We start from the raw sequence: 22,753 nt of genomic DNA on the forward strand, positions 1-22,753 counted from the left end.
TCTGTGCCCCCTAAATGTCCTCCAGAAGACATCAGAGATTTTCAAGTTGTTTGTTGAGTGTGATCCAAATGATAAACCTCAGTTATATAACACATTTCCTCGTGAACCAGTTTAGAGGCCTGTGGACTTGAATTGACTTGTCCAAAAGCAGACTTAACTGTAATTTGTTCATTTTGACTTACACTGAAATAAACATGCACTTAGAATTTGCCTCTTTGATTAATGTATTATGTACATAGATATAAAAATAATAAATACAGTATAATAATAAATAAGAAAATAAAAATAAGAAAATGATTGCAGTCAAACTGTTGAAAGGTTCTTATAATGATTAAATGATTGAAATGTTTTGTTTTCTTGAATGACAATATGTGATTTCTTTCAGCACAGGTGTGTTTTTGATTATAAGGTATTTTTATGTCTAATCATTTGTTGAATACCGAGTTTAACACTAGCAAACAAACACACTGTTCACTTCATCAGGCCAATCATGTAAAACAATATGTACAAAGAGACAAAATAAAAACTCGGTTAAATGCGCATAATTGTGACTTCATTCCTCTCATATGATCAGCTTATGTATTTTCTTCGGATAATTGTAATTTTTACAATCATTTACATCATATATTTTCATTGTGAAATGATGGCTAAATTAGCAATCAGTGTAGTATTTATGGAAATACTTTTGAAAGCAAATTGCAAGTCGAACTTTAACCACACCCGGTCAGTAATCACGTGGGATGTGACGTTTAAGACGTATAAAATGGTTATCACGCGAGATTTCCAGTCTTGCGCTCCTTCGTTGGTAGCAGAGCGGACCGGTGCTAGGAAGCGCGAAGTAGAGTATGCTGGTTTTACACGTTGTGATGAGTTTATGTCAAAATATGGAGTTTAAAGCTGATGAGCCGCCGTGGACAGGTAATCATTTGATGAGTTATTAATGAGTATTAAGTGTATGGAAGTCTAAAGGCGGTTTAATACTGACTGTGCTAGCATGCTAGCTGCTAGCTGTCCTCAACTTTGGCTAACACGTGCAAGGAGGTGTTGGGGAATTGTTACAAATGGGGACGTAAACTAAATGATTTTTAGACAATCAGAGAATATGGATTAAACCCACTACCACGTACATTAATATGACTACAATATGATCATTTGCATTGCGTAACTTAATAGAGGGACGGCCACACGTGGCCTTCCTTTGGTCACGAGCTTGTGTTGATTACAAGATCTAAAGTGTGATTTTAATATATTTCAATTTAACAGGCAGCTGTGGCTGATGAGGAACGAGGCTCGCCTTGCTGTCAGAGAAGGCTTCATTATCGCAATGAAAGGTAACACGTGAGAAATGCTGTGATGGCTTTTATTCGTCTCTGCAGTGCATATGATGAGTTTGTTATCCCTGTCTGAAAAAACGAAGTGTGGAAACCAATGGTATCTGACTTGCAGCAGACTGACGTGTGTTGTCACGTGCTGCTGATTGATTAGCACTAATAAAATTTGTTGTTGCAGGTTCATGGCTCCTGTGTTCCACCAGACATTGACTGCCAGAAGGAAGGACAGGGGAGCATAGTGAAAAGGTTTGTACCACCTTGTTCTTGTCATCCATGTTGCCTCTGATTCAGTGATTAAAACTGCTGCATAGGAAGTGCCGTCTTATGCGATAACTGACGATTGCAATAGCAGTTCTGAGAAATGTCGACCTTTTTGCCTTTTGGTGTGCATAAACTGAACATTTGGATGATCTAGATGTAAAATGTCTCCCTATAGGGCTTAAGTTCTGCCAAGAAGACCACAAGGTGACACATGGGTGCTGAGATGAGCTGAACAGGTAAATGCTGCAAGTGTAACACTTGATAATTAAGTCAAGCCAGTGATGATAAAAACTTATCCCTGTCCGAACTTCAGTGTGGAGTCATGGTAACCTGAGGCTTGATTAGAGATGCAGGACCAGTACAGCTTTCATTCACAATAGTTGTTTGCATTACACTAGTGAGTCTTGATTTTTTTTTTTTTTTTAACTTTCAGGTGAAATCCATGAAGAAGTGGACAACATCAGCTTGGCACTGATCCAGAAGTCTGACACCACTGTAGATTTGTTTTGTAGACAAAGTAAAAACCATGTTTGATCGAAAACACGTTTAATAAACCCAAGAGGTGTTGTATAAAAGTCAAGTATTCTGCACGTGAAATGTGACATGAATCCATGAGTCGGTCAATCTGTGTTGAAAGGTCATCTGTAAGATTTCTTCTTCAGATTGTCCAAGAAGATCTGCTCCTCCTGGAGGTATTCACGGTCCTGTGTGCAGGAACAGAAAGTAGCTACGAACACAAACTTCAAACCTGAAATGTTGCGGTCATTGTCACTAACTGTACATGTGTTGAAAAGCTGGTGTGTTATGTTGGTGTAATTGGCCTGTTTGTGTTTCATATAAACAATAAAATCCTCTAAAGTAACCTACTTGTGTTGATTTGAATTTCGTTTGTTTCAAGGAATCTGACGCCTTGAGTGTCTAATAATAACCGTCTCTTGTGAGGTTGTCTTCACTGTTGTTACAGTGATTTGTTTTTAGGACTGATGACTGATGTCACATAATACTAGACCACTGCAAGAGACAACTGTGACCTACTGCTGTGATGGGATGTGTCTGAAAGTTATTCTAAGGCATAACATACATGCACTGTAAATTCAATCTTTTTTTCCTGTGCAAGTACATTGCAGTGTTTTAAGCTGGAGTCAAATTCCTTGTACATGCACACAGACTGATTCTGTATCGTTCTGCAGCACTTGCCATCTTTGAGCAAAAAGCTGTTTGAAGGTTTGCTGTCTTCAGTGTTGGGTCATGCACCAATCAAAACGATCATGTGACTACGTCTTTGGAGCACAGTCAGAGATCAGAACATGAAGTTATTAGTTTAGTACTAACAGTCTGACTTTCAGCATTCTTATACCTTCTGCACAAAGTGTGTATTCACTGGTTACCTTTTCTGCAGTGTACTTCCACAGAGCCAGACTGGCCTGAAGAGCCATGGACTGAGAGCTGGTAACTGAAGTAGGAGGAGGGATATTCAGGGTCGACGCCAGCTCAGGGTTTGGAAACGTTGAAGCAGAGTCTGCAGATACAAAACCTAATATTAAATGGGTTTAATTTGTATAAGTAACTAGTTTTTATTTAATCATAGACTTTGGATAGCCAGAATTTCCCTCACCTGGGAAAATGGGTGGAATCGTTTGTGATAAAATGGAAATCGGAGGGTCTTGTTTCAGCCTCTCTGTCTCCTTCTGCAGATGACTTAACCGCATTCGCTCCTGTAACGTGTTTCGGTCCCACCACAGTTACCATTTATGTGCTTTTCATAGTTTTTCGTAAAGTAGAAGACTAATCTGAAGGGTGAGCTGAAATGACACACACCTGAAGAATTCGCTGCTCCTGTTGCCTCAGCCGCTCTGTCTGCATATGGATATTTGCGAGCCTTGCTTCGTGCTCCGCCTCCACACGTTTTGACTCCTGCAACGCTCGTTCTCCTTCCTCGTGCTTCTCTGCAGCGAGCTGTACAGAACACAGTGTGGTCAACAATCACGCATTACATATTGTTTAGTCCACTCCGCACGTAGGAGTCCGTGTGGTGTGGATTTACCTTGCTGAAGGCCTCCACCTCCTGGGCTCGTGTCTTGAGCCTCAAGGCCGTGCTGCTTATTCTCTCTTTCTCTCTGTCCAGCTCTTCTCTTAATCTTTCCAGAGTCTCTCGCTCCTGTGCCACAGTCATCTCCTTTTGTTTCAGCTCTGCAGTATGAAGCTTTAGGTCAGCTTGTTCCTACAGTAGAAAGAAAATTATTGTGTATGGACCCTACCCAACCCTACTCAAATAACAGAGTAGCCTGTAAAAAAATGAGTAAATTCACAAAACAAGACCGTCAAAACATTGAGAAGCTCTTTTCTCCATTGTGAAGCTCACCTGTGCAAGACTAATAATGGAGCCCTCTCTCTTCTCCAACAGACTGCTGACCTCCCGCTCTGCCCTCTCATGCCTCTGCTTCTCCAGGGCGTGAAAGTGGGCCCACTCAGCTGCCAGCTTCCTCCTCTCTTCTGCGCAATGCTGCATCACTGACTTCTGCTCTTCCAATAAAGCACTCTGATGGAGGAGAAAGAAAGGGGAGACGCATGGAATGGAGATGGAGCGTTTGTCCGCTACTCAAGCTGATGTGGACGTTCATCAGCCTCACCTTAGCCCTTTCGAGTTCCTCCCTTTCCATGTTGATCTGCATGCTGAGAGCACGCCGCTCTTCCTCCAGGCCTCTTTGAGTAGACTCTGCCTTGGCCTGCTCTGCTGTCATCTTCCAGCGTTCCTGAGGTGTACAGAAAAAATGTCATCTTCAGTCCTCGAGGGGGAAAGCATCAGTTTTATTTCAGGTGTTTGTCTGTATGCACTGGTGCTTTACCGCTATGACAAAGCAAATGCAGCGACCCTCTAAATAGTCTGTTTCTAAAGGCCGATTTCACCCTGACCTTCTCAAGCTGTCTCTGCTGTTCATTGAGCTGAGTGTCCATCCTGGAAATTATTTCCTTGAGGTAAGCTCTCTCCTCCGCCATGGATTTCTGCTGCTGGGCCAGACGGTCCTGCATAACTGAAACATTAGAGAACGACCTTAACCCACTTGCAATGTGATACCAACAACAGCGCGCTATTAGACAACTTGTATCTTGACCTATTTGAACAATGCGTGTGCACGTATGTGTGTATCTGAGGTACTTCGAAGCTGCTCGTCTCTGTGCCGTGCCCCCTGCTCCAGGCCATGAGCCGTGTGTTCATGTGTGCTCTCCACCCGAGATGAAAGCTCTCCGAGCCGAGAGGAGAACTGCTCCATCTGCTCAATGACCACTGCGAGAGACCTGGAGAAAAAAAAACGCAGACATACTTGTAGATATTAAATCTCTGACCAAGGGCAACACTGAAAATCTGTTTCGATACAGGAAATTAGCAATAAAAAAGGAATAGGCCCAGGCTCACTGTTAAAATAGAATAAAAACATTGTGCAACATACTGTATATCATCTAGCATATAATTACTAGTATAACTTTAAATGGGAGCGGTGACCTTGGACAACACCTTACCTGGTCTGAGATGTTGCGCTTGTGACGGCATCGATCTCCTCATCTTTTAATTTCTTCAGTCTCTGCAGCTGGTCTTCGTGGTCTTTCTTCATCTCCAATATAGATTTCCTTAGTGGCAAAGCAGGATATATACGGGGTAAACTCAAAAACTCATAAAGATACATTTTTTTCTCTTACCTATAGTTCTATTCATCTATCCAGATGCTTTTAATGTGAGCTGCTGAGTATAATGCATATGTGTAATGTATATAATGGAACTAAATGGTACAACTCAAAGCAACGTCTCTTTCCAAAAATCAAACTATATCCACCAACCGTGCCACTGCGCAGATGAGAGGCTCGTCCTCGTGACAGTGTGGGGTGTAAACATTAATGCCACCATCCTTGGCTGTGCTGTAACGTTAGCTAGCAGTCTTGGTTAGCCATAAACGAATCTCCACAAGCTAGCAATGTCAGACTAAGGTTGATGGAGTAGACGCAGAGTGACACAGCTGGCGTCACAACAAAACAACCCAGATGGATAAATAGTACTACAGGTAAGAGGAAAAACATGTATTTTTGATTCTGGGTTGAAGTGTGTTGATTTTAACTGCTGAACAGAATCAATCTATCGCTGTAGAAAAGGCTTCGTGGTGTACCTCTGGAGGTCTCTGAGTCTCTCCACCTCGCGGTCTCTGTCCTGCTGGGCCTGGGCCAGTTTGCGCTGGTACTGAGACTGCAGCTCTGAGCGTTCCTGCTCAGCCGATCGCGTCGCTGTGGCCAGGCGTTCCACGAGGTCTTCACACTCCTGCCGCACTTGCGTCTCCCTCTGGGCTGCTGATTCCTCGAGCAGCTTCACACGAGCCCTGGACATGCACAGAAATACTTGGAGCACTGTATGTGTGATGCATACAGACACACAGAAGCTGCTTGGGATTTATGCATAATGTATGTTAAACATGTGCACAGCAGCTGCACATTCGCACGACAGAGTGTGTGCATTTGGTCTAATTACTTGTGTGCGTTCTCCAAGAGCTCCATGTCCTTTTTATGCCGCTGCTGGACATTCTCAAGCAACATTTGGCTTTGGTCTTGCTCCATCTGCAGTGTCTTCACCTGGACAATAACACATAGGCGGTTAAGGCTGCACAGGCACATGGGATTCCTTCCTGAAAATACAGCAGACGTGCAGTTCTCATATTTCTCCCTCATCACTACAACTGCATTCATGTACCTGTCCCTCCAGCTGGATGATGCGAGCCTGTAAAGCTCGATAGTCCCCAGGTTGCTGCTCTGTCTCTTTGAGTCTCTGCAGGACTCCTGCATCCACAACACCCCCCAGACCCAGCAACTGAGACTGCATTATCTGTAGGAGGAGAGTAACAAGTCAAGAACAAACCAGCTGATAAATGCCATTTTGAATCAATCTGCAAGCAAAGACTTCTATGTTCCTAACCTGCTGTTGCAGAAGCAGCTGCTGCGTCACCTTTTCAGAAGATAAGGAAGGGATTAAAAAAGCCACACGTGTGATCTCCTAAATCATGGCAACCTGATTGCAGAAATTGCTGATGAGCGACTACCTGTTGTTGGACGGCAGCCGACGTATTCTGCATTTGGTTTTGCTGTGGAAGTGCTGGAAGGAAAACAGCCACAAGTAACAATCATACTGACCTGCTGCTCACATTAGATATTAAAGAAATGGTGTATCTACAGCTACTTCAGATTTCTCAAAGATTACCTACACCACATTGAGCCAGGCAGCATAGCAGGCATAGGGTTGAGCAATGGCAGCTGTTGTTGGGTTTCATCTGAAGCTTGACTGGACCCTGGGAGCACCCTGGATCCCTTATCGGATGGTAAGTGGTGGGGTTGGGACTGAGGCTGGCTAATGCTAGCAGCAGGGACAGGACCAGGAACTTGAGGAGGGCAATCTGAGGGATGAGACGAACCAAGAGTTTGTTCAAGGTCTATTTTAGCAGGGAGAGCGGCTGTTGAGGTGGAGGGGAGGTAAGGCTGGGAGGCGTGTTGATACTCTGCAACTTTAGAGGGGGATTGTGGTGGAGTTGAAGGGCAACTGGGAATGGTATCTGTGCGAGAGGAGGAGCAGAATGAGACGGTTTGCTAAGATTAAGAGCGTGACGTGATGCAAGATAGAATGAGATCTTGTAAATGACCACTGTGCTGTGCCCATGCTTTGAAAATGATGGTTCCTATGCAAACTAAACAGATATTTGGATGAGTCACTGTGCAGCTGAGTTAAGTACCTTGCGTTGTCCCCTGCTCTCTGACAGGAGTGGAGTGAGCGGTGGGGCTGGGCTGTCCAATAAAAGTGTTGCTGCAGAAAATAAAAGGAGGATGAAACAACAGTAGTAAAATATCGTCATTTAGAGGACATGGGTTTTAAAGGATATACACCATAAATATCTTACCTAGTTTCAATGGCAGATGTAAGAGTGTCCTCTCTGCCCCTGGGAGCTTGTAAAGTGTCTTGTTTACTGAAACGAAGAACAAACTATCATTCAGTGCTGAGACACAAGCTTCTTCTGTCATCCTGTTTCCTTTGTGTGTGCGGCTTCCACGGTACCTAACAATCGACTCCAGATCCACTTCTTCTCCCAGGCCTAAAGAGTCTTCCTGCTTGGACCTTTTTGTCTCGGAGCTTGACACCGACTGAGCCTTCTTCCTGCTCAGTGCTCCTGCTAACCAGTCATCCTCCTCCTCCTCTCGCTTCTGGCTCTTAGAGACCTCCAGCTTGGTTTGTTTGGGGATTTTATCAGTAGGTGTTGGGGTGTCTGTTGCCACTTTTGCAGCAGATGTGGCGTGGCTACCAGTTAGGGAGGGTCTTCTCTCGAGTGGAGGAGACGACGGAGCCTTTGGAGACTCTGTTGAACCTTTGGTCTCTTTGGCATCACCCTCCCAAAAGGTACGGTCGTCGTTTGTCTTGAGGCCTAGCCAGTCAGCGGAGCTGCGCTGTCGTGTGGAGGTGGGTTTTTGTTTCTTCTCTGGGGTAGAGGAGCTGACATCCTCTGTAGAAAATCTGATGATTACCAAAAAAAAACAAAAAAAACATGTAGTGTTCAGTTTAGCACATCAGACAAAAAAACACCAGAAACCATTATGACTGGACTTCACACACACCTGACAGACTGTCTGCGGGACTGGCGCCCTTCAGGTGTCGACACCAGCGTGGGCTGATAGGAGCCAAACGTGAGGTCGTCTTCTAAAAGCGATTCTGATAAGTAGGAACAAAATTAGTTTTCAAATACTTGATTCTTCCAGAAGTCATACTTATGCTGAGCAGAGGACCGCGGTGCTCTGGTACCTTTCACACTGGGAGTCTTCTCTTGCTGCTGCTTCTCTTGGGACTGAGGCTGGTCCTTCCTCTCGCCCGTCAGAGGTTGCTCCAGAGGACGAGGTGAAGTCAAATTCTCCAGAATCTCATCAAGTCTTGTGCGAGCTCTCTGAGGAGCCTCACTCCTGAGATTACAAAATCATGTTAAGAAAGAAAGGAAGGCAAAGAAAAAAGCAGGCAAAGGGAAGGCAAAACGAAGTAGAAAAGAACCGACATGCCTGATGCTGAAAGATGCTGCTCTGTGAAACACTTGTCAATGTTTTGTTTTTAGCCGCAGCCCAAAGCACTGAAGCAGCAATTATTTATCATTTGAGCACTATAAATAAAGACAACAATACGAGGGAAACAGTAAGAGTAAAAACAAAGCTGTTACCTTTCCTTGTTGGACCAGAGTGCAGTCTCTTTTTTCTTTGGAGCGTTTTTGTCGCTGTCAAATCCGAGAGCACCCATTAGGTCGTCCTTATCATCATCAAACGTTAGCTCACCTCGATTCTTCGCTGCCTTAGCTGATGAACAAAGAATACACACATGTGACCCTGTAGGACTTCAGTGTTTATCTAAAGGTTGAAAGTAAAGAGTTCTGGGTCATTTAAGGCTCACGCGTTTCAGCTTTCAGGATGGGAGATGCTGCAGGAGACAGCGCAGGTTTTGCAGGTCTGGCCCGCTGAATGCTAGATTTGGATTTGGGCTGAGTTTCATCAGGAAGTAAATCATCAAGCAGATCAGCCAGGGGGTCGTCTGGATCTGCAGCAGAAACAAGATTCTTTATATACTGCTACTGGACATGGCTGAAAAACCCTTTAATAAAGGGCTGTGAGCTCTACGAATAGAGGATTTACTGGAGCTGCGTTGGGTTGCATGACATTGCACAGGTGTACCAAATAAACTGTAACTCACGAGTCACTCGCTATATGGCAATACACTGATTGGACACTTCTCTTTGAGTGCTGGGGTTTCTTAAAAGCCAATCTATGTCCAGATCTTATTTGTGTTGGATATTCAACTGCACCTGTAGACTACCTCTCCTGTCCAAACTACCCACAGACACCCATGAAACTACAAGCTGATATTCTTCAACGACAATGCAAGGACCAAACACATATCTGCACTAATGTACCTTTAGTGCCAGCTGTCTGATCAAGACCTTCATCGTCACCACCACTGTCTAAATCAATGCAACAGTTTGAGAAAAACAAATCAAAGCTCTCAGTAAACAGCTGTTGAGTGATATGAAGCTCGGCCGGGACAGGAAGGCTCACTCACCAGAGAAGGTGAACTTCTTGTAGTTATGTGCAGCAGACGAGTTTGGCTTCTTCCCTCCTGCGGTGGGTTCATCTGAGTCAAGAGGGGGAGAGACAGCTCTCTCTGATTGCTGCTATTAAAGTAAACTTCAAAGCCGGTAACAATGTGAAGCTAATGATGAGAAAGTAATTTATGCACTGAGTTACCTGCTCCCTCTGGTTTCACATCACTTTCTAATGAGGAAGAGTCTTTCTTCGGCCCTTCATTATCAAACGGCTTTGTTTGTGCAGGAGCTGAACTTGGCTTTTTCTTTGATGCAAAAAGGTCAGCATCCATATCATCCATGTCCTGTACAAGGAGGATAAACAGGAAAACAACATGCACCGTTGAGTGGACCTCAGACCACGCAGCGACAGCTGCAAAGCTGAACTTTGTGTCAACATTTCCACAGTTAATACCTTCATGTTCTTCAGTATGTCAATGGGATCAGCTGCTGAGACGTCAGAGTCCTTGGACAGCAAAGAAAATATTAACAAAGAGACAATAAAATTGTGTATCGAAGTGTCCCTTTTCATATCTACATCTGCCTACATACCTCAGTGTCCCCACCATCCCGCTTCACCTCCTCTGCTAGCATACTGAAGATGTTATCAGTGGCAGAAGAGCTGGAGGAGAAAAAATGAGGTAACTCTGAAAGAGGAAGACTTGAAATTTATAATTAATGATATGCAACTCTTGAATTCCTCCAACTTACCGATGCAGTGGTCCGCCACGAGTTGCTTTCCCCCTCACTGGGTGTTCTGGTGAGTGAATTGTTGAGAGAAAATATCAAAACAAAATTAAACTTTCACAGCAGTAATACCACAGTCATAATGATGTAACTGTTTGGTTTGAAGTTGCAGAACTGCTCACTTACTTTTATCATCAAATAAACTGTCCAGCAAATCGTCATCTCCAAATGAACCTTGAGAAAAGCGTGAGGGTATTTGTAGCATTAACATTGAAGCTCTTAGTTGTAAGTGCATCTGTTTCTCTGTTATATTACTGTTGTGTTATGGTGGTGGGATCCTCTACATGATTTGAGGATCTATAGACATGAGGGCGTCAGTGCTGCGCAGCCCTCTGAGACAAAGCTGTGATTTTAGGCTCTATAAATAACCTTCATTGAAAGTTGATTGCTGCAAAGGTAAAATGAATACAGCAAAGGTCAAATAACACTTGAAGGACTTACTTTTGGAAGATCTGCCCTTCTGCACTGTAGCCTGCAATCAACAGGGAAGCACGAGTTACTTTACAGCTGAACAGGTTAGCAAGATGCTAATGCAACTCGGGGGTCCACTGCAAAGAGCAAATCTGATGTATACATATAAAGTGATTGAAAACATGCACTTAACTTCCTTTAAGGATCGTGTTTGCACTGATAAATCGTGAAAATGTTGATAATGTTTGACTCACCATGTTGAATCTCTCCAGAGAGCGTTACATTTGAGAGTAGCTAGCAAGCTAACCTAGCTAAATCTGATGAGGCGTCTCCTGTCTCCATTGGTAACCACTGCTCCACCAGTCAGCATGCATGTGAAGGACACAATACATGGTTGTAGTCAGTTAATATGGCTACATTTCGTCCTGCTCCATGCTTTTTCATTTGACAAATGGCCAGTTTTGCTTATGGTAGCAACTGAAACACTGAAACAAATTACACTGCCGCTACGAACTAACGTCAGATGGTATACATGGACAGGGCTATTCGTTAGCCATATTGCACACTTAGGCTATTTGAGTCTTCTAAAACAAACTTTCTGATAATCTGTGCAAGGTTTAAGCTCTGAGCCGTACATAAAACAAAAGCCAAATCAGACGCATCAGAGATTTACTGCAGCAGTAACGCGAACACAAAAACCATACAAACCGGCGCGAGACGGACATTTCCTGTTTACAGTTCGCAGTGCATTGTGGGCAGAGTAGTTTTTAACGCACCATTTAGGGAAATGTCATTCTGAAAAGATGTTTATTTTGGGCTGCGTTTGAATGATGTTTTGTCTTATTTTGGACTTCCCTCAGCACCTTAACCTGCTTGGTCATTTATTGAAATTTAAATCTAAAACAGTTTTACCACCAGGTGGCACTAGAGCTCGGAAAAAAAATAGTCAAAGCAAATCAGGTACATGAAGGCTGAAGAGCTGAATCATTTATCTTTTTATGCCTATGTTTTATTCAGTGAGGTGTAGGCCTGATGTTGCACTCTTAATCAGTCCAATGACAACCCCTGGAAACCCATTTCTTAGAGTTTGGCTTCTAACACCATTCCTTCCTATGCTCCTCCACCTCCATCATCACAACACAGGCTGTCAGGTGGTACAGAGTTGGGATCACACTCACGTGCCAACACCACATGTTGTTTGCTTTTTTCATCATTGTGTTAAAACTGATATGTGTTCCATGACTACAGCGAACAAGCAAACAGCCAGTGTTTATTTTCTTTCCTTGTTGCTGTATTAGTGTAGCAGAGCGGAGTTGTTTGGAGGGGAGTATTTATGCATTCTCTGTCATGATAAAGTTTTGCAGGCAGCACTTCAACTAGTTATCTCGATAGATTAAACTGCACAAAAAGAGGGAAAATACGTACTTATAGCACATGGTGATGACAATGCAACTAAGGTGGCCTGACATGAAGTGGGAAATGCTTAATAAACTTTTTTAACAGGTCATCAACAAGTCAAAAACAGTTACTTTTTGTGCATACGAGAGACAATCAGACACTCAGAAGCACACAAAGGTACACAAATGCATTTCATTGCTTTAATTAATCAGTGAGCTTCCCCCCTGAGAACAACATAAACCTTAAAGGGATTCACAGAATGGCCACACCTGCCATGCACAATACTATGCATGACTTCAGCCCCTATTTCAATAGAAATTAGGTCACTTATGAGATATTAAGAGAAGCTACTCTTTAAGATACATCCTATCTTCATACATATGTTTAATACAAATCGCACCTTTTTAAAAGCATGCAAAAGATTTGAATCAAAGAAATGACTGTGGCTGGTTTTTATGTGGAGGCACACAACACGTTTTATCAAACCCTGATCACATCTGTTCTGAAACAGAAAACAATATCGTAAATTCGGTTTTCATGGTGACTGCACAGCATTTGTCAGGCTTCATCTTCTTGGAATTCACTCAGTGGCTGTTTTCCTGTCTCTGTAATTGACAGCATCTGCAGGACACACAGGGGAAGCCATGATCAAAACGGTCTTATTGTTCTTCTAGCCCACTTTAAAAAAAAAAGAAAAAGAAAACTAGTGGGAGTCTTGGTGTGAGCTGTCAAGTGCACATGAATCAGAGTCAGATCAATGAGAGAAATCAACCAAAAACATAACAGGAAATCTCTCCTGTAGTATCTGGTGAAATAAGTCTTGATAGCAGAGGCCGCTGAAAAGACGATATGAAAACAAATCATGGTTAGTTGCGTTCCAAAGTTGTGAAGCAAACACACATCTGTCCACTTTTTTCTGACACTTTGTCCATTTGTTTTATTGTTCATCAAATACAGCAGCTCACCTGATGCTCACCAGACTTCAGATGATTTCCCACTCTGGCCTGGGTTCATGTCTGCAGGGGAGGAGGAGCACGAGGGGAGTAAAAGCTGACATGCAAAGTCATGAATGATGTAGGAAAATAATCATTCACAAAAGAGTGAATCACTCTGACTCAGCTGAATACACTTGCCTCCATGAAAATCATTCAGATAAGTGAAAGATCACAAACCGTGACCTGCAGTATTTAGTTTACAACTACTACTATTATTATTATGTTACGATCTATTACAGCTGCATTAAACTATGTGCTTGTAGGGAGGTAATGTATTTATAATGACCGTGCAAAGAGATGGATTGTTGTTCTGCCTTTGAATCATTTAGTATTAGCAGTGTAGCAGCGAATACTTAAAAGCTAAATGTGGGGCAGGCATCTTAGCTCTTTATGCATCTGTGCGTCTGTAACATGCTCCACTGCTCCACTTTCTTCCCTTGTCTGGAGCCTCTTCTGTAAACCTCCCCTAACACACTGACACACATTACACACACACTTACACACTTGCACACACGCTCACACACACACGTCAATGTCTCTTTGTTTGTCTGGATGGTTTCCTGCCTCACTTTCACTTACTGGGATTCTCAGTTTTGGTCTTTATATGTGGTGTTGTAGTGTGAATTAATTGAGATTAAAGATTTGATTAGATTTAGCTTTAGCATGATTTTTTTTTTTTTTGTAAAAAACATAGCACCAAAAGCAAAAGTACTTGTAGCCTTGAGTTGAGTTTACTCATCAGCAGTTGCATTAACATCTTCTGTGGCTCCGGAGGAGCTTTGTCAAGTCTCAGAAAATGACCCTAATGACATGACTGGGGTTACCTCACCTCAGCCCAATACTGCCAGGAATTACATCAGTGTTACGTCTAATGCTGCAGAGCTAATGCAGGAAGGTGTGTGAGCGAGAGACTGTCAGTGATCGTAGTTTCGCAGAATCATCCAGTATTGGCGTCCTTGTCTGGTGAGAGGCTTATGCCAGCCTACAGCTTCACAGCAACAAGCAGCAACGCTTTATTTCAAAGGTCTGCCATTTCCTAATAATTTCCAAGGAAGGTTTCTGGAAATAACTAGATGATTTATAATAAGACAAAGCTCTGAAAGAGTTGTTTGAGTTGAATTTGTTGCGTTGAGTTTAAAAGCAGTTGAGTAATTTCCTTAACAAAACTACTCCATTTAAATCAATCTATATTAAATGATTATATATTTGAACTTTATTTCAACTTTGTGCATGTTTAGCTGACCATCTTTGCAGTGATTATAATAATATTAATAGCAATTAATCAGTTAGTTAGAATTAGTTAACTGAAAGTGTACCAGTTGAACACTGTGCCCATTTCTCTAAAATAACTGGCCCACAGAGGTTACATGGTCCCTTTCAAGGAGCTTTTGTAAGAGTTTACTCATCAGTTTTGTAAGGAATAAAAAAAGTGTTACTCGAATAGTTTTATAAACTGGGTGTGTGGAGTTTGGAGGTATGTGTGTGTTCACCAGGCAAGGTACTCTAACAATACATGCATCAAGTTGCATCAATGGAATTTGAAGTGGCTCATTTTTAGTATTAAATGTCAGGATATGTGGGCCTTTGCTGTGCGATACAACATCATAGGACTACCCCTTAAAGCCTCCTGTGGACTTATGATACATCTTGACCATTTGTGTGTACTCACCCCGGGATGCTCACTGTTGTCATTTTTGGGTTTCTGCTGCTCCATTGCTCTTCATGTATGGCACGTCTTTCTCAACAGCCTCTTTCTGCCTGTGATGGATGATACATAACACTCAATATTAAATGCTCCACATCTACCATCACAGTGCCTTCTTGAACATACAGTTATCTGGAAATCTGGTTTAGTAAACACGGAAAAAAATGGAGGTTTTGCTGTTTATTAGCTCATAATTGTGTCAGCTAGCTGTTGCCATGCTGCATGGTGCTGCAGCCACCAGGTATTGTTTGCCACCGCTGTGTGAGTGGCTGAGCAGGGCCGGGGGCTGAGAAGGCTGCACTTTGCGTCAATTAGCAGCCATAAACTCAAGAGCTCTGATGCTTTCCCCTCCATTCACGTCTCCATTAAAAAAACTGGAATACCCTGTTGTTATGTATCAAGCCACTTAATCCACACGCAGCTCGAGGCGAACCCTAAAATAATCACAGGAGTGATTTCAAATCAATGGTGCAGATGAGTCTCACCCTACCTCCCTCACTCTCCCACACATGAAAAAGACATGCACTTTCTCGGTTTGTATGCGTGGTATGGGAGGAAGCATGTTATGTGAATTTAAAGCTTTTCCCAGAAGATTCAAGCTGTTGAATGTGTCTATATTGTCAGGCACTGGAAAATGTAGCCTGAATCCAAATCTAAAGGACTGAACCTTAATAAAAATGAAAAGACTCTCTTATTTCTGTCTTGTGATTGAAAACACAGACAGATCATCTACTGACTGCCAGTTAAAAATCACAATCATCTCATGGTCAGTACTCACGGCTTGATTTTGTTGGAGAATCTCTGCCGCAGGATGAGAGCGATGGTGGTGAGGACCATCATAGTGGTGCACATGGTCACACCCCCAACGACCTCCTGCCTTTGGGACTGATGGTGGTTTTAGAGCACTGAGACTTCTCCTCCCATCGAAAAGGCTTGAATGGTAAAAGGCAGAGTTTGTGAGGAAACAGGCTTGACTATTCCTGTCTTCCCTCCTGGCTCTCACTCATGATTGGGGAGATTAGCTCCGAGGATTAGCTAGGATCAAGGAGGGGGGTGCTGGCTCGCGCTGGTAGGACTAGGAGGTAAACAGAGCATGCTGTGTATTTCTATTCTGAAAACAACCCACCTCGTCACCGCGTCGTCAACATGGCAAACCACCTCAAACTCGACATAGTCGCTTTTTTTGTTTTGTCAAAAAACTGCTGCATTTTGTAAGAGGGTTTGCTGAAATTGGCTTTGAGCGGCACATTACAGCGCAGGTTTACAGATCAACACACCAATCAAATTACAGTGTATCTGGATAAACCTAATTGGCCAAGAGCAGAGGTGGAGTTCACGTATTATGAAAACAGAGAGCGTAGTGGGATAAATGGGCTGTTTCAGCGGCTGAGCCAATTATACTTAGCACTGCTGACTCAAGCAGAGAATAAGGGAGCAGTAGGCCAAACGTGGAGAGAGGAAAGGTCTAATGTTGGCAACGTAATGGTGAGCAGAGATGCAGGAGAGACACTTTAGAGCAGATATGAAAGGATTTGAAATGGTGGCAAGACCCCAGTGTTTTCTTTGCATTTTTTATTTCAAACTTACAGATACAAAGGTGAGTCATAATGAAAAAATGTAAAATCATCACTATTAACTGTTAAAAATGTAAAAAAAAAAAAAAAAAAAAGTCCTCTCGATATCTCATAAAGGGGCCGCAAGTGGATACAGACTGAAAAAAGGAGACATCAGAAAAAACATCACATGATCATTAACATGGCAGTTTCTAGATATGCACATTCAGTCAAAGGCACATCCAAGTCAAATGTGACCTCTTTTCCACTTTTGGGTTTGCGTTTGCATTTCTTCCTCTTTGCTCTCTCCTTTGAATGGTTCGGTCCTTTACAAGAGTATAAAACAATAAATCGGAGAGATTTTACTTTAGGTATCTCTCTTTGTCTCTCTCTCTCTCTCTCTCTCTCTCTCTCTCTCTCTCTCACACACACACACACACATACACACACACACACACACACACACACACACACACGCCCTTATGTAGAGAATATGTTCCAAAGCCCATGATTATCTTAGATTATTTAAACTGTATTCCCCATAATTTGTCAGAAAACATGTGTAAGGATACATTGCTTCACTTCAGTGGTCAGCACAGTCAATTCATCCGTCTTATGAGGCCGTGGCCTAAAACAATGGGTGCTCATGGTCCAACAAACCCAGATTAAAAGCTTCACCCAGTTGAGGTCGAGAGCTTAGGCCAGCCCACTTCTTCGTAGACGGCTGTGATACTGCAGTAGACGTTAGCCAGGAGTTTGGTCCATGCCGCGGCCACCTCTGGTGTCACAACCTCTGAAAACTCTTCTCCTAGCACTTCCAGTATCACACCACTAAGGATCTGGCCAAGACACAGCAAAGGACAGTACTTAAGAGAACTTGAAGGTCCATTAAAAGAATAGTTTGACATTTTGGGATATATGCTTATTTGCTTTCTTGCAGAGAGTTAGATGAGACGATCGATACCAGTCTTGATTCTAGAGTCCTTTATGTACTTCTGTGCTCATCTGCAGTTAATGTTTGCTACTTCTTGCCCTCTAGTGGTCAAAAATGTCTTTATGCAGCTTTAATGTTTTTTTTTAACTAATCAGTTTGTTAAACACAAGCATCCTAACCTTTAGAGTTGTCTGAACGTGTGTGTGTGTGTGTGTGTGTGTGTGTGACTTCTTTTTTCATTCGCGCACATTTTACCTTAAAGTACACAGGCTCCACCTTGTGCCGGAGCGCGTGGGCCCTGCCCAGCAGCTTCAGCACTGAGGCCACCTTGTTTGAGTCATCAAGGCTCTCCGCCAGTGTATTAATGGCATTCATGACTCTGCGAGCATGTTTCCTAAGCTGGGCACTCCTCTCCAGCTCCTCCGGCTCCTCGATGTGCTTGAAGTCACTGAAGTACTGCTTGGATGAGGGGAAGTTCACAAACAGCCTGCAAAGGAGGAGAGTTAGACTACATGAGAGGTATGAGCAGCTGCTGCGAAGCTCAGCTAATCTCATCACTTGTCAGCCCACACCAGCTCGATTCTGAAACCAACATTCTTTATTCTTTCTGTTTTTTTTTTTAGCTGGCAAGATATCTTAAGTAAATACTGACATGAGAGTGCTGCATATTTTCACTTTAAATGTTTGCTTTAAAGTACCATCTAGGTACTGCACGGTATGTATTCTGTATATCTGAAAGTGGTTTAAAAACTGAAGGAAAAACATCTCCTCTCAGACATAAAAATTATTAACCACAATAGCTGTAGATATTACACATCTGTTATGCACACTTGTTATAACCATGATGAGTTCGTCAGTTCACCTCATCCTCATTGACTTGTCTGTTTTTCTGCATACTTTGGCACCATTACTTTTTTAGCGTACAGGGCAAAAATAACACGTTATGCCCCCTTTATTTACTCTAATGAATCATTTCACATTGTCGAAATATATCTTGCAGCCTCAGATAAAACGCTCATAACAGGTTTTTCCTGAGGGTTGATTTAGCTGTGATTATGTGTGGGAGGAACTCTGTTTCATAACAGCTTTAGCTTTGATAATAATATAATATATAATAACAATAATAAGACTATATAATATATCGTCTTGTTATTGTCGGAACAGTCAATTATGTCGATATTATATATAATATCGACATAATTGACTGTTCCGTGTGAACCCTGTGTGATAGTGAACTTGTTGAATTAGGGTTTTGAAGAAGCATTAATTGTTAATTACACATTCGTTTATATTCCATTATTTATTTGTTGTTATATATAAAACTCAGGGAATAAATCAACCTTTTTTTTTCTTTTTTTTCTATTTCACACAAAGCTGGCCTCTGAATTCACACAGCCCTCTTGGTTACTGTATGTGGTAACCCCATGTGAACCTGTCGGCTCAGGTGTCTGACTGGTTTTGTACTGTGGTTCCTGTCAAGCCTTGACAAAAAGAGCATAGGATCCTGCACCATTTCACAATTTCTGAGAAAAGGTGAAATGTGCTAATTAGAGAGGGCGATGAGATGAAGAAAATGAATGTCACTGCCTACTCAGGCTACCCGGAGAACACCTTTTACTTTGTGGTTGAGAGTGTAATCATTATTAAGACAGCTAACATTTCATGTTTCGTGTGGCATAAATATCAAATTATTCACATTTTTGTTCAAGATCCAGGTCTGATACTTCTTTGGCTCACTCCACACTCTTTCTGAGAAAGAATATTCAGTTCAAAGACATTTTTCTTTGATTTGTATCCCTGTTTGACCCCCAAGAAGAGCCTAAAAACTCCCCCTCCCACTCTCTGGGATGAGGGCCAATGCCTCTCGCTGGCTATCTAATCCTGGTGTCCCATCTCCCTCTGTCTCTGAAGCAACTAACACAAAAAGACAGCAAATGCTTTTCTGTTAGCCCTGAAGCATATGGCTAGATGTTAGAGTTTCATTTGTTAATTTAAATGTTTGGAAATGAAGGAGGATTGAAGCCGGTACCTTAATCTCTCAGCTCTGGGTGGAGCGCCTTGGCAAACGCTAGAGAAAAGTCTTCCTAGTTTCACGGCAAACTAATGAGGAACTGCAGCGTTTAATCTTTCTCTCTTGTAATTGCATGACCTGTGGTTGCATATAAATAGCCTCATTAGTATTTTATATGGTCATTGGAGTCTTAATCCTTCCTTATCTCTTCTTCAAGACTAACTGAAGAGCTGAATCCAGAGAAAGTTTCTCATTTCAGAGCTATAATTTGCTACTTTGTATCTGATCTGTTCCCCTAAAGACAGTTAGTTTCAAGGATCCAAGCTGACGTAGAGGTTCCTTCCTTATAGCGGGAAGAGCACATATTTTATCTGCTCGTCCTGCAATAAGGAGAATTTTTTACGGTCATACATATGGATCTGCCCCCATTCCTGGAATTCCTCAAGGTTGTAGGGTCTTTGTGAAAGAATGTGGAGGTGGAAAATAAGGGTCAATTTATTTCAATTCATTTAACATGTATGTCATAGAGAGAAGATGAGTGGGATACTGAAGAGTCAATGATTGGTGAAAAAATACATTATTTTACTGATGGCTACTGCACAGTTTTCACTAAACTCCATCTCTGCTTTCATCTCCTGCAGTCACAGAGGATTATAAAGGCCTGCTGGGACTGGCAGTGAATCTTGTTATTTGATATATTGGAAAGACAATCAAAGTCTTTCGAAGTAACAACAGGGCAAGCATTGCATGCTCACAAAGAAATGTTTAAAAGTCGGTTGAAAAATGTGCAGCAACACCTACAACAACGAACATCTCATCCCTTGATTTCAAAGATTTGATCAATAGTGATGGAGTCATGCAACTCTAGGTTACCTGGCCCTCTACAGAGGCATTCAAAACACGGCCTGTTAAAGGGGAGGGAACCCTTTGCATGCCAAAGATGTCTGACTGACGGATTATAATGTTTATTCTTTATCTCTGCTACTTGATAAGTAGGATTAAGAAAAAAGGAGGAGAAGTGAGAATATGACTTGCAAAATGACAGAACTTTTCCTTTCCTTTCCTTTCCTTTCCTTTCCTTTCCTTTCCTTTCCTTTCCTTTCCTTTCCTTTCCTTTCCTTTCCTTTGGACAGAAACTCGTAAAGTCTGTGAACTCATTCAAATGTAACATCAACTGCATTTTGCAGGAGGATAATCCTGCAGTCTGGACCCTGATTTAAACTGGTTTAGATGATATGTTTGCAGCTGTCTGTGACAGAAAAGCATCAGTGGGTCTTGTGACTCTGGCAGGTGCAGTTATATGACTGAGGGGGAAATGCAAATTTGACCTTATCACTAGTGAACTGATTAAAGTTGCAGAAATGAGGAGAAAATTGATGAAAAGTCCCGAAATAGGAATTAGATACTGTGCTTACGCTTTTGTGTGACATATGAATGCTGATCGGTAAATATGCAACCACTCCCTTCTAATTATATACAGCATTTGTCGCCTTTGGTACCTCTCTACTGTTTTTTTCTTCATAGAAATGTCTCCTTAACTCTGTGCTCAACCCGTGTTAAAAATTCAAACATATAAACCAGGAGAGTAAACTAAGGAAAAGAAATACCTGACCAGTATGGCCACTCCAACGTCATCACAGTTCTGGTAGACTTTTGCCCAGGAGTCCTGGATCATCACCCTCTCCTTGTCAGTCAGGGGGCTTGGTTGCTCCAGTTGGTCCACCTCTCCATCTCCCTGCATCCTCTCCATCTGGGAACACAGTTGTGCAGAGTTGAGCACATGCAGAAGGCAGGGCTCTGATGAGAGTATGCATCTTCGAGATAAACACTATATACCTTTTTTTCTTGTTTATGTCCCTTTCTTGCTGAGAGAGGAAGAAAATCCCTCCCCCCCTTTTTCCCAGTGAGAATCTTTGCTCTCCACCTCTGAATTTCTGCTGAGCGAGAGTGTGAGTGAAGAACAGGCTGTAAAAACACAAGAAACGCACGCAGCGAACGAGGAGGAGCCTCTGCACGCTCTCTTTTACACTCTCCCTTCCCTCCCTCCCTCTCCCTCTTTCTCACTCTATCCACCTCACCTTTGTAGGTGGCGTTTGATGAAAACATGATGAGATGAGGAAACAAATCCTTAATAAGAGAGTCAGTTATGGAGTGCGTGCATGGATGCGATGTAAGATTATGACGTTAAAATAAGATAAAGGAGCCCACTCTGACCTTTTTCCTCCATCGTCACCATTGCAGACCATCCAGGAGATTAACCTGTAACGATATTGAATTGTTCACAAAGCCCTGCCGACGTACGTGTCAAAACGCTTCTGCTGACTGAGAATTAAACAGCGTGACGCCCATCAGAAATAGGGCAACTTCTATTTAACAAGATACAGGTTATATCAGTGTTTTTTTCAGTCAGTTTTTCTTGTTTTCTCATGATACACACATACCCTCAAGGGACCCACACACCTCTCACTGCACTTTTTCAAAAGCATGCATTTAACACCTCTGCTGTAGGGGTTATCAGAGGGAATTCATATCTCATTTTGTTGCGACAGTTGAAAACTTAAGAATGTCGTTAATCAAGTTTTATGGTGGGCTGAACCAACAGGGCCAATTAGCCAGGAGTATGTGAGTTAACATTCAAAGGAGAGCAAATAGAAAAGACACAAGATAGTGTAGCAAAAGCTAAGACTGAGGTGACATTTACTGCCTCACTGGGGAGGTACAGTGTACAGTAGGTGCCAGCAACGTACGGAACCTTGTTAAACATTGACAGAGTCCTTGGGAGTATACCGTTAACAATCAAGGGAGTGAAAAACCTGTGCTTAAAGTAGACGCTTCTCATATTTCCGGGATTGCTGTATCTCAAATATCTCAGAAAAATTATCTTCGGAAGCAGTTGTATGATCTTCCCCAACAGCAGTACAGCAGGGTTATGGCCACTTAGTACAGTAGAATCATGTAGTAAATATTCTAACTTTTGTTAAAGGTGAAACTATTCAAGTCCATCGGGCATTCCCAATTAAAAACATGACCAGAGTTCATGTATCAAGCTTCTTATTGCACAGGTTTATGATTTTCAGACCAGGCGGTCTGGGATCAGATAGTTTGGGTCAGATTAGGAAGTAGTGGATCAGACAAACAAGGCAACTTGGTTAATGATTGTAGATCAATGTTCTCTGTCCGTACTGGTTTATGTTTCTAGACGGGAACCCAGATACATTTTGCAGTACTGCAGTATATCTGTTGTCCACAACCACACTAGCAAATCATTCTTA

General features: G+C 42.4%; 2 protein-coding genes, 2 long non-coding RNA genes and 2 other non-coding genes across 8 annotated transcripts; 3 read left to right on the forward strand and 3 right to left on the reverse strand.

Annotated features, from left to right (window-relative positions):
* The first annotated feature begins 785 nt into the window (after positions 1-785).
* On the forward strand, positions 786-2,457 carry LOC139344000 (uncharacterized). Of its 2 annotated transcripts, XR_011603127.1 has the most exons (5): positions 786-918; positions 1,264-1,331; positions 1,510-1,577; positions 1,768-1,828; positions 2,026-2,457. It is a non-coding gene; the product is annotated as an uncharacterized lncRNA (long non-coding RNA). The 2 variants fall into 2 exon arrangements; XR_011603126.1 differs by lacking the exon at positions 2,026-2,457 and having other exon boundaries at positions 804-918; positions 1,768-1,839.
* Positions 1,618-1,691, forward strand: LOC139344194 (small nucleolar RNA SNORD49). The gene has a single exon (XR_011603138.1). It is a non-coding gene; the product is annotated as a small nucleolar RNA SNORD49 (small nucleolar RNA).
* On the forward strand, positions 1,863-1,933 carry LOC139344193 (small nucleolar RNA R38). Its single transcript, XR_011603137.1, has one exon. It is a non-coding gene; the product is annotated as a small nucleolar RNA R38 (small nucleolar RNA).
* LOC139343999 (fas-binding factor 1 homolog) lies at positions 2,110-11,216 on the reverse strand. The gene is made up of 32 exons (XM_070981873.1): positions 11,140-11,216; positions 10,916-10,946; positions 10,601-10,648; positions 10,439-10,484; positions 10,280-10,349; positions 10,143-10,193; positions 9,891-10,032; positions 9,706-9,777; positions 9,560-9,607; positions 9,043-9,186; positions 8,816-8,948; positions 8,413-8,567; positions 8,229-8,322; positions 7,675-8,127; positions 7,520-7,585; positions 7,355-7,425; positions 6,833-7,177; positions 6,671-6,723; positions 6,547-6,576; positions 6,325-6,456; positions 6,106-6,206; positions 5,750-5,956; positions 5,112-5,219; positions 4,750-4,889; positions 4,506-4,624; positions 4,223-4,345; positions 3,955-4,131; positions 3,637-3,813; positions 3,411-3,548; positions 3,208-3,307; positions 2,981-3,111; positions 2,110-2,296 (listed from the first exon to the last, which is right to left on the reverse strand). The coding sequence occupies exons 1-32, from the start codon at positions 11,140-11,142 to the stop codon at positions 2,231-2,233; spliced, it is 3,774 nt and encodes a 1,257-aa protein (XP_070837974.1). The 5' UTR covers positions 11,143-11,216; the 3' UTR covers positions 2,110-2,230.
* Positions 11,217-12,469: 1,253 nt separating this feature from the next.
* Positions 12,470-16,015, reverse strand: LOC139343728 (uncharacterized). Its single transcript, XR_011603109.1, has 4 exons — positions 15,762-16,015; positions 14,948-15,036; positions 13,249-13,299; positions 12,470-12,904 (listed from the first exon to the last, which is right to left on the reverse strand). It is a non-coding gene; the product is annotated as an uncharacterized lncRNA (long non-coding RNA).
* A 546-nt stretch (positions 16,016-16,561) lies between these two features.
* LOC139343674 (cytoglobin-1-like) lies at positions 16,562-21,463 on the reverse strand. 2 transcript variants are annotated; one of them, XM_070981428.1, is made up of 4 exons: positions 21,318-21,463; positions 21,089-21,231; positions 17,726-17,957; positions 16,562-17,375 (listed from the first exon to the last, which is right to left on the reverse strand). In XM_070981428.1, exons 2-4 carry the CDS (start codon positions 21,229-21,231, stop codon positions 17,211-17,213), a joined length of 540 nt encoding a protein of 179 aa, XP_070837529.1. In that variant the 5' UTR covers positions 21,318-21,463; the 3' UTR covers positions 16,562-17,210. The 2 variants fall into 2 exon arrangements, with proteins under 2 accessions (XP_070837529.1, XP_070837530.1); XM_070981429.1 differs by lacking the exon at positions 21,318-21,463 and having other exon boundaries at positions 21,089-21,233.
* Between the last annotated feature and the right edge of the window lie 1,290 nt (positions 21,464-22,753).

This window comes from Chaetodon trifascialis, chromosome 15 (genome assembly GCF_039877785.1).
Source record: "Chaetodon trifascialis isolate fChaTrf1 chromosome 15, fChaTrf1.hap1, whole genome shotgun sequence".
NCBI lineage: Eukaryota > Metazoa > Chordata > Actinopteri > Chaetodontiformes > Chaetodontidae > Chaetodon > Chaetodon trifascialis.